The 15419-nt window shown below is 39.0% G+C and overlaps 1 protein-coding gene across 1 annotated transcript in view; it reads right to left on the reverse strand.

The window, feature by feature from the left end:
* The window catches only part of EFCAB13 (EF-hand calcium binding domain 13), a 109433-nt gene that overhangs the window by 8046 nt on the left and 85968 nt on the right, over window positions 1–15419 (reverse strand). Inside the window, 3 exon segments of the mRNA XM_064369427.1 lie at window positions 4074–4127; window positions 11687–11740; window positions 12525–12629. Of these exon segments, the coding sequence (XP_064225497.1) occupies window positions 4074–4127; window positions 11687–11740; window positions 12525–12629 (213 nt within the window).

Consider the following 15419-nt stretch of genomic DNA (forward strand, 5'->3'; position numbering starts at 1 on the left):
GCTGAGAATGAATATCTTCATTTATATGAAGAATAGTTGCATCTTATTAGGTGAAAACAGAGTTACTTTGTTTATAAATAGAAGTTCAAATATACGTAGAAGGATTGTAGCTGAGTAGCTGAAAGAGTATTCTTTCAGCTACTTAGTTATTGTCTCTCAGCTCCAATCCTACCCTTCTATACTTAGCTTTATGATACTGAGACTCTGTAAACTACGTTTCTGGCTCCATGTTAAATTCTGCCAATAGGAAGTGCTAGAGGGAGTCTGAAAGGCTGGAAGATGAAGTTCCTTCCTGCAGTAGTGGTTGAATCCAGTTTTCAGTTTTTCAACCTTGTGGAACCAGCTTTATTACACTCTCCTTAGGGACAGACACTAGCATTAGTTTCTAGAGTTCTAAGATAAAATGACAATCTACAAGTCTAGATTCAGCCAAACTATGATTCAAAGATGAATGTAAAATAAACATACTTGTAGACAAAGACTGGCTTTTGTTGATATCACTAAGCAGGATGAACCCCAAAAAGACTAGGAAGTTAAAAAGCATTAGTGAGTAAGGAAAGCTTTAAGTGTATTTACATCTTGCAGAAGATCGGCTTTAAGTTAGTCTGCTCTTGCTTATTATATACTCAGTTGACAAAACCCCATTCCTGGTTAAATGCAAGTCTCTACTACTCTGTACCTGCAACTATTTAGCTAACTAGAACTAAAGGAAGTATGCTGACTGCCCTCACTTTACATTGATGATCATGAACTTTTGGTTCTTTAATGCCCTGGGGCAATCATACTATACTTTGCTGGTTCCTTAATTTTCCTACTCTTCTTGTGACTGCTTCACACCTTCTTCCCTCTTTTCAAACCAGTTTCCTCTTCTTTCTTGCACCACTACGCCTGGCTAATGTATATATTTTTAGTAGAGATGGGGTTTCACCATATTGGCCAGGCTGGTCTCGAACTCCTGACCTCAGGTAATCTGCCCGCCTTGGCCTCCCAAAGTGCTGGGATTACAGATGTAAGCCACCGTGTCCGGACTCTCTATTACTTTTTTACTTGGTTACTCAGCTTCAGCTACCTGACCTTCTTCTTGTTCTTTGAATACACCAGGCATGCTCCTGCCTTTGGTCCTTTGTCTTTAATTAAAAAAAGAAGCCTTCTCTTGCTACCATTTTAACCACTTTATTTATCCCCTTATTACACTTTGCCCTCTTTTGTAGTGAAACACCTTAGATATTCACAGAGTTTCTAGATCCTATGTTCCCATTATTTCAAACTCATTCCACTTAGGCTTCTTTCCATCCTCACTTCCTGAATTTTCTCTTTCGGATATCACCAGTGACCTCCACCTGGCTATATGCAGTCGTCAGTTCTCGGTTCTCATGTTACTTGGCCTATCAGTAGCATTTGACTGTTGATTTGCCCTCTTGTCTGGTAACTGTAGCAGATGCTATAGATGCCCTGCTCATATCCCCTCATATCAATATATGCTTGTCTACTTCCTTTACTAGTATCTGTCTGAGGGATTTCTTCAGCTGCCAGAGTTCATTCTGCCTATGCTCAGATGGCTAGAAATGCCAGCAGAGTAATATTGTTTTCCCCTCCCCTAAGCAGTTCTTAATCAATGACTGATATGAGTTGGTGTGAAAATAACCTGGTTCTATAACTCCTCCCTTGAGGCCATGTCATTTACCAGATGTTATTCCCCAGTGCAATTAAGCTCCAGTTACCTGCTATGGTAACCTGTTTGATAAACACTTTATTGGCTGCTTTTATCTATGTCTCATTTCTCTGCTTCCCTGAGCTCACTACCCAAGCAAACTACCTGTATATGTAATCCTCGTTTCAGGGTTTATTTTCTAAGGGTACCCAACTTGATTTAATATTCCTCATCTGGTTTTCAGGGCATTATATTATCTTGGTTTTCCACCTACATCACTGGCTACTCCTCATCTTCTTTGCCTTAGGACCTCTTAATATTGAAGTACTCCAGGTTTCATTCTGTAGTCCTCTTCTCTTCTTCACTTATACTCATTCTCTGAGTGAATTCATTCAATCTTACGGCTTTAAATACCATCTATATGCCTATGACTTTCAATTTTATATTTTTTACGCAAGATGTATTTCTTGAATTTGAGTCTGTTTAGTAAGTTTGTACTTGACATCTGCATTTGGAGGTCTATTAGTTATCTCAAAATGTCCCAAATTGGATTCCTAATTTCTTCCACCAAAACTTGTACTACTGGTAACTTTTTTTCATCTCAGTTAATGGCAAGACTCCTTTTAGTTAGTTGTTCAAGATAAAAATGTTAGAATCATTCTTGACTTCTCCCTTTATCTAATACTTTATATCTAATCCACTAGAAAATTCTTTTGACTCTTTAAAAAATATGTCTGGAGGACCAGGCGTGGTGGCTCACTCCTGTAATCCCAGCACTTTGGGATGCCAAGGCGGGCGGATTACCTGAGGTCAGAAGTTCAAGACCAGCCTGACCAACATGGTGAAACCCCGTCTCTAAAAAGAAAATTAAAATATAAAATAAATTAATTAATTAAAAAATGTCCAGAATCCAGCTATTGCCTTCTACCCTGGTTGTGTCACCAGCATCCCTAACATTGATTACTCTAAAGGCCCTCTAAATGGTTTCCCTGTTGTTTATCTTCTCTTCTCGATTCTCTCCTCTCCTTCCCTTCTATACTTAGCTTTATGATGCTGAGCTTGAGACTCTGTAAACTATGTTTCTGGCTCTGTGTTAAATTCTGCCAACAGGGAGTGCTAGAGGGATTCTGAAAAGCTGGAAAATGAAGTTCCCTTCCCCTCCCCTCCTCTCCCTCCCCTCACCCCTCCTCCCCTCTCCCGCACTGTGTGCCACCCCCAGCTAACTTTTATATTTTTAGTAGAGACAGGGTTTTGCCATGTTGGCCATGCTGGTCTTGAACTTCTGGCCTCAGGCAATGCACTCACCTCAGCCTCCTAAAGTGCTGGGATTTCAGGCATGAGCTATCATGCCCGGCCAAATGGTTTCCCTATTTCTACTGTTGATTCCTTCATTCCAGCCCACCCCCAGTCCATGCTCAACACAAATCCAGAAAGATCTGATTAAAACCTAGGTCAGATCATATTACGCTTTGGTTTTAAACCCTAAATAGCTTTCTGTTTATCTCAGAAAATAAGCCCGTATTTTCAGGGCTTTCAGAAATAAGTAATGCATCCATTACTTTTCTTATCCCTATTACTTTTTTTTTTTTGAGACAGAGTCTGGCTCTGTCACCCAGGCTGGAATGCAATGGGCTGATTTTAGCTCACTGCAACCTCTGCTTCCTGGGTTCAAGTGATTTTCCTGCCTCAGCCTCCTGAGTAGCTGGGACTACAGGCACGTACCACTATGGCTGGCTAATGTTTGTATTTTTAGTAGAGATGGGGTTTCACCATGTTGGCCAGGCTGGTCTCGAACTCCTGACCTCAGGTAATCCGCCCGCCTTGGCATCCCAAAGTGCTGGGATTACAGCATGCCCAGACTCCCTGTTACTTTTTAGTTACTCAGCTTCAGTTACCTGACCTTCTTCTTGTTCTTTGAATACACCAGGCATGCTCCTGCCTTTGGTCCTTTTTCCTTATCCTCTCTGCCTGCAAAACTTTTTGTCTAGAAATCCCCACAAAACCCTCACCTCTTTCAAGTGTTTGTTCAAATGTTACCTTTTCAAGGAGGCCTGATTACCAATTTAAAAAATACGCCTGCCTCTTTCCCCAACACATGCTGCTTTCCCAACCTCCTTTATCTACTTCTCATATATTTCCATAGCATATATCACTTTCCAACGTATTATATAATGTGCTTATGTTTAATGTTTATTGTTTATTGCTTATTTCTCCTGCCAGAATGTAAGCTCCATGGGGCAGTGACCTTTGTACTGTTTACTGATACAGCCTACATGCTTAGAACAATGCCTGGCATGGGATAAATCCTCTATAAATACTTGTTAAATAAATGAGTGGAAGAAATATTATTGTGTTAAAAATATAGTTCCATATAAAACTTTAAGATCACACAATGTAGTATTTACTGTAACATCTCACTCACCTGTAACATTTTTAACTTCATCCATCATCACATTCAAATCAATCTTCCCATTATCTTTAAGATAAAAAACATCAAAAAGATTTATGAAAAATGATATAAGGTCCTTACATTTTGAAATAGAAACCCAAAAGTCAATTATTCAAAAACATTTCCCTAGAAGTTTATTTTTCCAAGTCCAATGCTCATGAATTTAATTAATATAGCTACTACTATTTACCCTACAAATAATCAAAATCTATATTTCACAATGCAAGAGTAAAGTTTAAAGCATTCTTCTTTCCTTCAGGACAATCTATTATCTAGTAAGTTAGTCTTTTCAGGGGTTGGAAATTTGAGAAAAAATTTCATTTAAAAATGGTATTTCCATTTGTGTCAATGCTGACTTTACCTTTAGGCTTATGATCACTTTGGCACTAAGTTATCCACTAAAAGATTAGAGTGTTGGTATCCATGTCTGGTTGCTCTTAGGTTGCCAACATGATAAGTATCATGTTGATATATCCAGTTAAAGTCCATTTGTGATGACAAAACTTTTATTTTGTTGTGACCATTCTGAATTAAAATATATTTTTATAGATCATGTACTTAATTTCTTTGATCAGTATTTCTCAAATTAAAGTCTGAAGTCACTGGAAGTCAAGTGGATAAATGTTCAGCAATTTGTAAGATTGTAAATTTGAGAGACCCTGGATAGGGAGGTTAAGCTAGTAGCTGAGAGATGTTATTACTCTCATAGGCAAGATTCAGTTTGGAACCTTAAAGCTGCTGAAGGACACACTCATTTTTTACTTATGACTTGGTCAAGGGTGTCAATTCATCGCTGCTCAGATATGTTTTCACTGTTGTATTATTTGTAACATTCCTAAGACTATAAGTTTATCTGAAGACAAGATACCAAGAATCACTTTGCATTCTTACTATCACCTAGGCATTAGTGTAATGGTTTGCACAAGATTGATGCTCTGTAAATATTTACTAAATAATAGTTTTAGCAAAATGCAAACATATTATAAAGAATGAATTAGTTTTAAAATTATTATATTCCAGGTTCTTAGATACAGAATTTATCTTTGTTCTTTTAAAATACTGATTATGACAATCTTTTGCTGGTATTCTTTTTTCTCTTTTTGAGATAGGGACTCACTCTGTTGCCTAGGCTGGACAATCCACCTGCCTCACTCTCCCAAGTAGCTAGGACTAAAGGCACATACCACCATCCCTGGATAATTTTTTTTTTTTTTTTGAGACAGAGTCTCATTCTATTGCCTAGGCTGGAGTGTAGTGGCATGATCTTGGCTCACTGCAACCTCCACCTCTTGGGTTCAAGCAATTCTCCTGCCTCAGCCTCCTGAGTAGCTGGGATTATTGGTGTGCACTACCATGCTCAGTTAATTTTTGTAATTTTAGTAGAATTGAGGTTTCACTCTGTTGCCCAGGTTGGTCTCAAACTCCTGGCCTCATGCGATCCATCTGCCTTGGCCTCCCAAAGTGCTGGGATTACAGGCATGAACCACTGTGCCCAGCCATTCCCGGACAATTAAAAGAAATGCTTTTTAGAGATGAGGTCTTGTTATGTTGCCTAGGCTGGTTTTGAAGTCCTAGCCTCAAGAGATCCTCTCGCCTCAGCCACCCAAAGTACTGGGATTACAGAGGTGAGCCACTGCACCTGACCTGGTATTATTTTACAGTTTTATAATACCTTATTAATATGATTACTATTATAACTTTTAAATAGGACAAGAAATAACTTTTTTTTGATAAAAGTCTGCCTGTAAATGACATGCCACCACACTCTTCACTTTCTGTGTTTCCAATTAGCTCTACTGAGGCCCATTAGGTTCTGAAACAATATTCTGTCCTATCTCAGATGATTAAACAGATGTACAAGATATTCTACAAGAATGATATTAAGGGCCTCACACTTTAAATCACTTTGCTGGTGATGTTCTAAGATACTAGGACAACAGGGTAACTGCAAATATCTACATTTATTGCATTGGTAGGTTGAAAGAGCTATAGAAGAGATTTAAAAACAAAAGAAAAAGTCATTTTTTTGAAAACTGCTTGCTTACTAAGGTAAAGGTACCATGGGCTTAGAACAGTGCCTGATGCATCATAGGCATTAAAGTTGATGGAATCAAAGAATAAAAGGTATTACTGATTTAGAAAAGCACATACAGTATTCATTGACTTGGGTTAATTTTATATTTTTACTATTTCCTCTAGGGAGCAGTAGTCCCCCAAAATTTTCTGATGAAATTTTTTCAGTTCCACTAGCATGAGACCATCTAAAATATGCCAAGTTTAATGAATTTCATTTGTAACATTACTATATACCTTTAAAAATTTGTTAATTCTGTTAGCTCATGAAAGTATAGCATCGTGGTTAAGAGACAGTTTCTGAAGCCTGATTGCCTAGGTTCTTTTCCTGGCTCCATCATTTACTAGCTTTCTGCCTTTGGGCAAGTGACTTTTCTGTGCCTTAGCTTCCTTATATGTAGAATGGGGATAAAAACAGAACCTACCTTTTAGGGTTGTTTGCAAGATTAAATAAGTTGATACATGAAAGTGCATAGCATAGTGCCTTGCATGTGTCAGGGACACACGGTGTTGGTCATGGCTATTTAATGCTGGATTAGCAGTAGGGACTAAAAGATTAATGTCTTGTGTATTTTTGTTAAATCTTGGCATTTCCTGTGGTATTACATAGTAAGTTGATACTTGCTATTTATGTTGGCAGTATTCTTGGTGATTCTTACCACACGGTAGCCATTGGGTTCAGTTTGGTAGCTATGGTGAAGGCCTTATTCTTTCATTTCTTTTCATATATATCCTATTTTCAATCATTCCAGCCCCTTCAATCATTCTAGCCCCACTGCTAGCCTTATGCTCAAAGGTTTACTAAGGGGTACACTGATGTTCAAACACTCACCATCAACTTATAGGTGGTCCTTCAGTGACTGGATTTCTTTCTCCTTGAGATCAATTCCTGTGCTTTTCATGAACATTTCCATCTTATCTGAAGACCCTTTGTTCCTTAACAAAATAAGGGGATGAATGCAAGAAAATTTGTAATGGTATAAAGAGTGGGGATTTTTTGCACATATCTAGGCATCAATACTATTCACAGAATGAAGGGCAAAGAACAATTAAACTATTCAAGTAAACATGGTTTTTGGTATATAAGTCAGGAATTTCTAAACCCGGAGCTGTGGGATTCTGTTATGGCTTTTAGGAGAACTAAAGATCAAAATCAACCTTTATAAATGTGTCTGCATCACAAGATTTAAAACTTGCTAAAATAATGGAGAAAAATAAATAACCGAGTAAAGTCCATGGGTTTACTCCATCATAATCCCCTGGAAATATTTTTAAGTTTTTATATTTTAATTGACATATAATAATTGCATATTTTAAAGGGTACAATGTGATGTTTTGATACACGTAAACATTGTAGAATAATCAAATCAGTGTAATTAGTATATCTATCACCTCAAATATTTATCATTTCTTTATGGTGAGAACATTAAAATCCTTTCTTGTAGCCTGAAAAACACAACACATTATCATTAATTATAGCCATCTTGCTCTGCAATAGAATACCAGAACTTATTCCTCCTAACGCTAACTTTGTATCTGTTGACCAGTATCTTCTGGGACAGTTTCTTTTCACCTTTTCTGTTTATTTTATTTGTTTACTTAAAGTTCTGGGATACATATGCAGAACATGCAGGTTGGTTACATAGGTATACATGCGTCATGGTGGTTTGCTGCACTTATCAACCGGTATCTAGGTTTTAAGCCCACATGCATTAGCTATTTGTTCTAATGTTCTCCCTCTCCTTGCTCCCTAGCTCTAGACAGGCCCCAGTGTGTGATGTTCCCTTCCCTGTGTCTATGTGTTCTCATTATTCAACTCCCACTTAGGAGGGAGAATGTGTGGTGTTTGGTTTTCTGTTACTGTGTCAGTTTGCTGAGAATGATGGTTTCCAGCTTCATCCATGTCCCTGCAAAGGACATGAACTCATTCTTTTTTATGGTTGCATAGTATTCCATGGTGTATATATGCCACATTTTCTTTATCCAGTCTGTCATTGATGGGCATTTTGGTAAATAATTTCATTATTTACGAAATAATGAAATTGAGCAGGTTGTTCAATTTCCATGAAGTTGTGCAGTTTTGAGTGAGTTTCTTAATCCCGAGTTTTAATTTGATTGCACTGTGGTCTGAGAGACTTATGATTTCCGTTCATTTGCATTTGCTGAGAAGTGTTTTACTTCCAATTATGTGGTTGATTTTAGAATAAGCACTATGTGGCACTGAGAAGAATGTATATTCTGTTGATTTTGGGGAGTTCTGTAGATGTCTATTAGGTCCGCTTTGTCCAGAGCTGAGTTCAAGTCCCAAATATCCTTGTTAATTTTCTGTCTTCTTGATCTGTCTAATATTGACATTGGGGTGTTAAAGTCTTCTACTACTATTGCGTGGGAGTCTAAGTCTCTTTGTAGGTCTCTAAGAACTTGTTTTATGAATGTGGGTGTTCCTGTATTGGGTGCATATATATTTAGGATAGTTAGCTCTTCTTGTTGCATTGATCCCTTTACCATTATGTAATGCCCTTCTTTGTCTCTTTTGATCGTTGTTGGTTTAAAGTCTGTTTTATCAGAGACTAAGACTGCAACCCCTGATTTTTTTTGCTTTCCATTTGCTTGGTAAATATTCCTTCATCCCTTTATTTTGAGCCTATGTGTGTCTTTGCATGTGAGATGGGTCTCCTGAATACAGCACACTGATGGGTCTTGACGCTATCCAATTTGCCAATCTCTGTATCTTAATTGGGGCATTTAGCCCATTTACATTTAAGGTTAATATTGTTATGTATGAATTTGATCCTGTCATCATGATGCTAGCTGGTTATTTTACACTTTAGTTGATGTAGTTTTTCCATAATGTCATTGGTCTTTATATTTGGTATTTTTTTTTGCAGTGGCTGGACCAGTTTTTCCTTTCCATATTAAGTGCTTTCTTCAGGAGCTCTTGTAAGGCAGGCCTGGTGATGACAAAATCCCTCAGCATCTGCTTGTCTGGATTTTATTTCTCCTTTGCTTCTGAAGCTTAGTTTGGCTGAATATGAAATTCTGGGTTGAAAATTCTTTTCTTTAAGAGTGAAGATTGGTCCCCGCTCTCTTCTGGCTTGTAGGGTTTTTGCAGAGAGATCTGCTGTTAGTCTGATAGGCTTCCCTTTGTAGGTAATCTGACCTTTTTTGCTGGCTGCCCTTAACATTTTTTCCTTCGTTTCAACCTTGGAGAATCTGATGATTATGTGTCTTGGGGTTGCTGTTCTTGAGGAGTATCTTTGTAGTGTTCTCTGTATTTTCTGAATTTGAATGTTGGCTTGTCTTGCTAGGTTGGGGAAGTTCTCCTGGATAATATCTTGAAGTGTGTTTTCCAACTTGGTTCCATTCTCCCCATCACTTTCAGGTATACCAGTCAATCATAGGTTTGGTCTTTTCATATAGTCCCGTATTTCTTAGAGGCTTTGTTCATTCCTTTTCATTCTTTTTTCTCTAATCTTGTCTTCACACCTTATTTCAGTAAGTTGATCTTTAATCTCTGATACCCTTTCTTCTGCTTGATTGATTTAGCTATTGATAACTTGTGTATGCTTCACGGAGTTTTTGTGCTGTGTTTTTCAGCTCCATCAGGTCATTTATGTTCCTCTCTAAACTGGTTATTCTAGTTAGCAGTTACTGTAACCTTTTATCAAGGTTCTTTGCTTCCTTGCATTGGGTTAGAACATGATCCTTTAGCTTGGAGGAATTTGTTATTACCTACCTTCTGAAGCCTACTTCTGTCAATTTGTCAATTTCATTCTCCATCCAGTTTTGTTCCCTTGCTGGAAAGGAGTTGTGATCATTTGGAGGAGAAGAGGCATTCCGGTTTTTGGAATTTTCAGTGTTTTTGTGCTGGTTTTTCCTCATCTTTGTGCATTTATCTACCTTTGATCTTTGAGGCTGATGACCTTTGGATGGGGTTTTTGTGTGTGGGTCCTTTATGTTGATATTGTTGTTTTCTATTTGTTAGTTTTTCTTCTAATAGTCACGCCCTTCTTCTGCAGGTCTACTGAAGTTTGCTGGAGGTCTTCTCCAGATCCTGTTTGCCTGGGTATCACCAGTAGAGGCTGCAGAACAGCAAAGATTGCTGTCTGCTCCTTCCTCTGGAAGCTTTATCCCAGATGGGCGCCGGCCTGATGCCAGCTGGAGTTCTCTTGTATGAGGTATCTGCCGACCCCTGTTGGGAGATTTCTCCCAGTCAGGAGGCATGGGGTGAGGGACCCACTTCAGGAGGCAGTCTCTCCCTTAGCAGAGCTCCTGCGCTGTGCTGGGAGAATCTCTCTTGTCAGATCAGCTGCTCTCTTCAGAGCCAGCAGGCAGGATTGATTAAATCTGCTGAAGTTGCGCCCACAGCTGCCCCTTCCCCCAGGTGCTCTGTCCTAGGGATATGGTGGTTTTGTTTGTAAGCCCCTGACTGGGGCTGTTACCTTTTCTTCAGAGATGCCCTGCCCAGTGAGGAGGAATCTAGAGAAGCAGTCTAGTCACAGCCACTTTGCCGAGCCCATCCCTGACCTCCCAGCCTTCTTAGCACTGTCAGGGGAAAACTGCCTACTAAAACTTCAGTAATGGCAGATGTCCCTCCCCCTACCAAGCTCAAGGTTGACTTCAGACTGGTGTGGTGCCAGAGAGAATTTCAAGCCAGTGGTTCTTAGCTTGCTGGGCTCTCTAGGAGTGGGACCCACTGAGTGAGACCACTTGGCTCCCTGGCTTCAGCCCCCTTTCCAGGGGAGTGAATGGTTCTGTCTCACTGGGATTCCAGGTGCTACTGGGATACAAAAAAATACTACTGCAGCTAGCTCAGTGTCTGCCCAAACAGCTGCCCAGTTTTGTGCTTGAAACCCAGGGCCCTGGTGGTGTAGGCACATGAGGGAATCTCCTGATCTGCAGTAACCTGGCTGGGTAGCATAGTCCCTTGTGGATTCCCTTGGCTGGGGGAAGGAGGTCCCCAACTCCTTGCACTTCCCAGGGGAAGCAATGCCACACTCTGCTTCTGCTCGTTCTCCGTGGGTTAGACCCACTGCCTAACCAGTCTCAATGACATGAACTGGGTACCTCAGTTGGAAATGCAGAAATTATCCGCCTTACGCATTGGTCTCGCTGGGAGCTGCAGACAGAGCTCTTTCTATTGGACCATCTTGGTTACCTACTCCTTGAAACTTTTTAATAACATGTTTCTAGGTACTAGCTCTAGAAATCCAAGAGCAATATGACAGAAAAAGGGCCTAGTGATATGAATGCTAAAACGGTGTTTTTGTTTTTCTGGTGATTCTGATGCGCAACTTTATTTTGAAACCACTGTTTTTGGGTATACTGTAGTTAAACCATTTTAGTGATTGCAGTGTGCCTAAAAGCATATAAGGATAAACACTGAATTAATAAACAGTTGGAACAGTAGGATTAGTAATCTGAAAATTGTGAAATAGGAAGGGTTTTTGAAAACAACAGTAAAGCTTGAGAACCTCCGTTTTACCGGCCTTTTTACCATACTTCTCACTCACCTTCAAGACCCCTCAATTCTTTCATCTGTCTGTTCACATATACCCTTCCTTTGGCTGTAAGACAGAGAAAAATTCAAGTCTCAGGAAGCAATGCAGATATTTAAAAAATAGTACAAAACATGAATAATTTCAGAATGTACACTTTAAAATGTTTTATTGTAGAAATTTATACTTTTTCATTTTCAAGAATAAAACTCAGGAATGGAAACAGTTCTCAATTCGATGAAATCATTTTGTTGGTACGACATGAAACATTCCTTACATAGGGAGTATTAGTCACAAAAGTTCATATGCTCAACCTTCTTGGAAGAATCTTGTTACTTTGTTGTTGTTGTTGTTGTTGTTGTTGAGACAGGGTCTTGCTCTGTCACCCAGGCTGGAGTGCAGTGGCAGGATCTCACTTCATTATAGACTCTGCCTCCTGGCCTCAAGTGATTCTCCCACATCAGCCTTCCAAGTAGCTGGGACTACAGGTATGAGCAGCCATGCCTGGCTACTTTTTAAACTTTTTTTTGTAAAGATGGGGTCTCACTATGTTGCCCAGGTTGGTCTCAAAGTCTTAAACTCAAGTGATTCTTCCACCTAAGCCTTCCAAAGTGCTGGGATTATAGGCATGAGCCACTGCACCTGGCTTTACTATAATTTTTTAAATTTAAATTTAAACTTTTTGAGACAGGGTCTTGACCTGTCATCCAGGCTGGAATGCAGTGGTACAATCACTGCTCAAAGCAGCCTTCACATCCTGGGCCCCAGCAATCCTCCCACCTCAGCCTCCTGAGTAGCTGGGACCACAAGCATGTGCCACTATGCCTGGTTATGTGATATTTTTAATGCTTACCATCAATTGGAAGATTATTCAGTAGTTGCATGCCTTTATCTTCTGTGAGCTCTATCCCTATATTTTCCAGAAAATTTTCCAGGTTCCCAGTATCAACCTTCTCACCTTTAAAAAGTAAAAAGTGAAAATGGTTTAAAGTTTGAAGAATGATGATTCTATATTAAGAAAAATGTTCATGTGGCATAATTTGCTGATTAAACAATGAAATAAATCTGGCAAGAGTGCCAGCTATTGCTCAGACATAATCCTAAAGCTTTTTGCTAAAACAATGATGGTCAAAATTAGGCTGTGAGTCATTAGATGCAAACATTCACCAGTTAATAGGTAGAGTGAGAGAATGCATCAAAAAGGGAAACAACTGCATTTAAAATAGAATTTTGTGTGAACATTGGAATCTTGGTTTTGTAAAAATTTTCTAATTGCATGTTTTGGTACCATACAGGGCCTTTCTCTAGGGGCTTTGTTCTTAACCTGGCCTGGTTCTCTGTCATGCCTCAGGGATTTGGTGGGTCTGTGTTCCTCTTCTTGGTAGCTACAACACACAGTGCGTTTCTTGTGCTTCCTTCCTTAAAGCTGGCTAGGAAGTCAGATGCAACCTCCCAAGCTCACCTCTTTTTGTGTGCCTGAGGAACACTAGCATGTACAGATTTTATGTTCTTAGAACTTTAATATAAAGTGCTAGAGGGAAACCGACAGGTGATCACCAAACTATCACAAGCATGAATGACACAAAGCTAACAAGTTTATTTGGTAATGAACTTAGTTTTAGTTCCTCATTATGAGAGTGGAAATCAGTTATCCTTGCCCCCTGCAACTGTCTCCCAATCTGCTCTTAGGATGACTGTGTACATTTTCCTTTACCACGGCTCTTTTCTCTGGCTTGAAGACACAGTTTCTTTCTTTCTTTATTATCTGAACATAACCTCAAGATTTTATTGTTTTCTTAATAAAACAAAAGATGAAGCTCAGAACTGAATCACTTGGTCCTTTCTTGTTCTAGCTCCTTCCAGTTCTCTTAACAGCCAGAATTCTCTGAGATCTGCAGTTGGGCTCAACACACACTTGCCTCAGCACAATCTTCTTTGTAGTTTTAGCCTTTTCTGGAAAATCGGCTTAGTCTGCCCATCATAGCCACTCTGCTTCCTGTCATAACACTGCTTTCCCTGGGCATACAGAGAATCCTTGCCCTCTTGCACTGTGTCACTTTGTGGGGTTGGTGCTTGCCATACTTCCTACAGAAAGTCCAATGTTTCAAAGTCCAGAAACATTGGAAACAAATGCGTCCAATGTTTCATATCCCACCAACAAAATGATTTCATCAAATTGAGAACTGTTTCTATTCCTGAGTTTTATTCTTGAAAATGAAAAAGTATAAATTTCTAGGACAAAACATTTTAAAGTGTACATTCTGAAATTATGTACAGAAAGTCCAGTAGCTCTGTTGGTTGGGAACTAAAGCTAAAGATGCAGTTAAGGCAGACAAATCAGATGTCCTAATCCTTTCCAATTCCAGCAAAAGAAAATTATTGCTTTTAGTCCTCTGGAACCCAATGCAGTGTTTCCATTGAGAGGGGAATGTCTGGGAGTTAGCCAGTCATATGCACAAATGCCTGGAAGGAAATACGCACAAGGGTTGTTTCCCCCAAGATGCCTCAGAACTCCCTTGTGAAGCCTTGGACCACTGGGGCTTCTAATATCCCCCTGTCACCAGCCAAAGGAATGACTTTTCAGACTCAAAAGAGCAGCCTCCCAGTCTGCTAACTTGATTAAACTTTTGACAAGATACGGAGCTTTTGCCTCAAGGGAATTGGTCTAACTATACTTTTTATCCATATTGCTTTCATTTTCTAGAAAGCCCCTCCAAATTTTCTGGCCTCTCTAGTCTATTCTGTTTTATTACATTGATATTTTCTTTCTATTGCTAGCTTCTTTTTAACCCTTCTCAGCGTGCACGCTGAAATTCATATTTCAATTAAATGTAAATTTCTCTATATTTTCAGTCTCTTTATAGACTTTTCTTTTAACCTTCTTTCTTAACTGAACTTTGCCTCTTCCTAATAGAATTTTCTATGACTTACTTTTATTTTTGAGCTAAGACTGCTCATTTTTCTATGTCCTAATTGTCTCAGGGCTTGGCATTCTTCTAGATTACAACTGCTGCTTTCTAACCAAACCCAAACTTCTTCTCTTTTAAGATTTATGAAATTTGGCTTTCTTTGTATTGCCACCCACTAGCTTCTTGGTCACTTCAGAAGCTTGTCCCATGACCCATAGTTGTCTTCTTCCTCCAAAACTCCTGGCATCATTATAAGGAATTCCAGCCTTTATTCAGATAACTCATTCAAAGACTGGCCTCCAAATTTCTTGACCTTCTTATCCTCAATGACTATCTATTAAATTCTATGCTAGTTAACTCTCCATGACACATTCTGGACTTAGTCATCACCTAGAAATGCTTCACCTCTAAAATCTTAAATTCCAACATGCTGACTTCTGGCCAATACCTTGTAATTCTTCCATTTATTTTACTTCCTTATTCATCCACACCTGTTATATCTTTAGAGAGAATTTTCATTCTCCTCTCTCACTTTACTCAAAGTTCACAACTTTACTTCTTTCTGTGTCCACACTAGACCACATAATCATTTTCCTGGTCTACAGTGTTAAGTCTTTATGCTTTCATTCTTTCGGTACCTGAACCTTAGAATCTCCTAATTTGGGCCAGCTGAAGAATATCATATAATAATATGAAAGGTTGCCATTATGTTTTAATTATATCTAACTATGGTTATCTCTTGGCACTTCTTCTCAATGCCTTCATGTATTTATTATTAACTTTAGTTCATATTTTCTATCAAAGTTATACAAAATCAAATTAGTATAGCTTTTATGGAA

The sequence above is a fragment of the Aotus nancymaae genome, unplaced genomic scaffold, assembly GCF_030222135.1.
Source record: "Aotus nancymaae isolate 86718 unplaced genomic scaffold, 86718_ANA_hifiasm-v0.15.2.pri h1tg000089l, whole genome shotgun sequence".
Classification (NCBI taxonomy): domain Eukaryota; kingdom Metazoa; phylum Chordata; class Mammalia; order Primates; family Aotidae; genus Aotus; species Aotus nancymaae.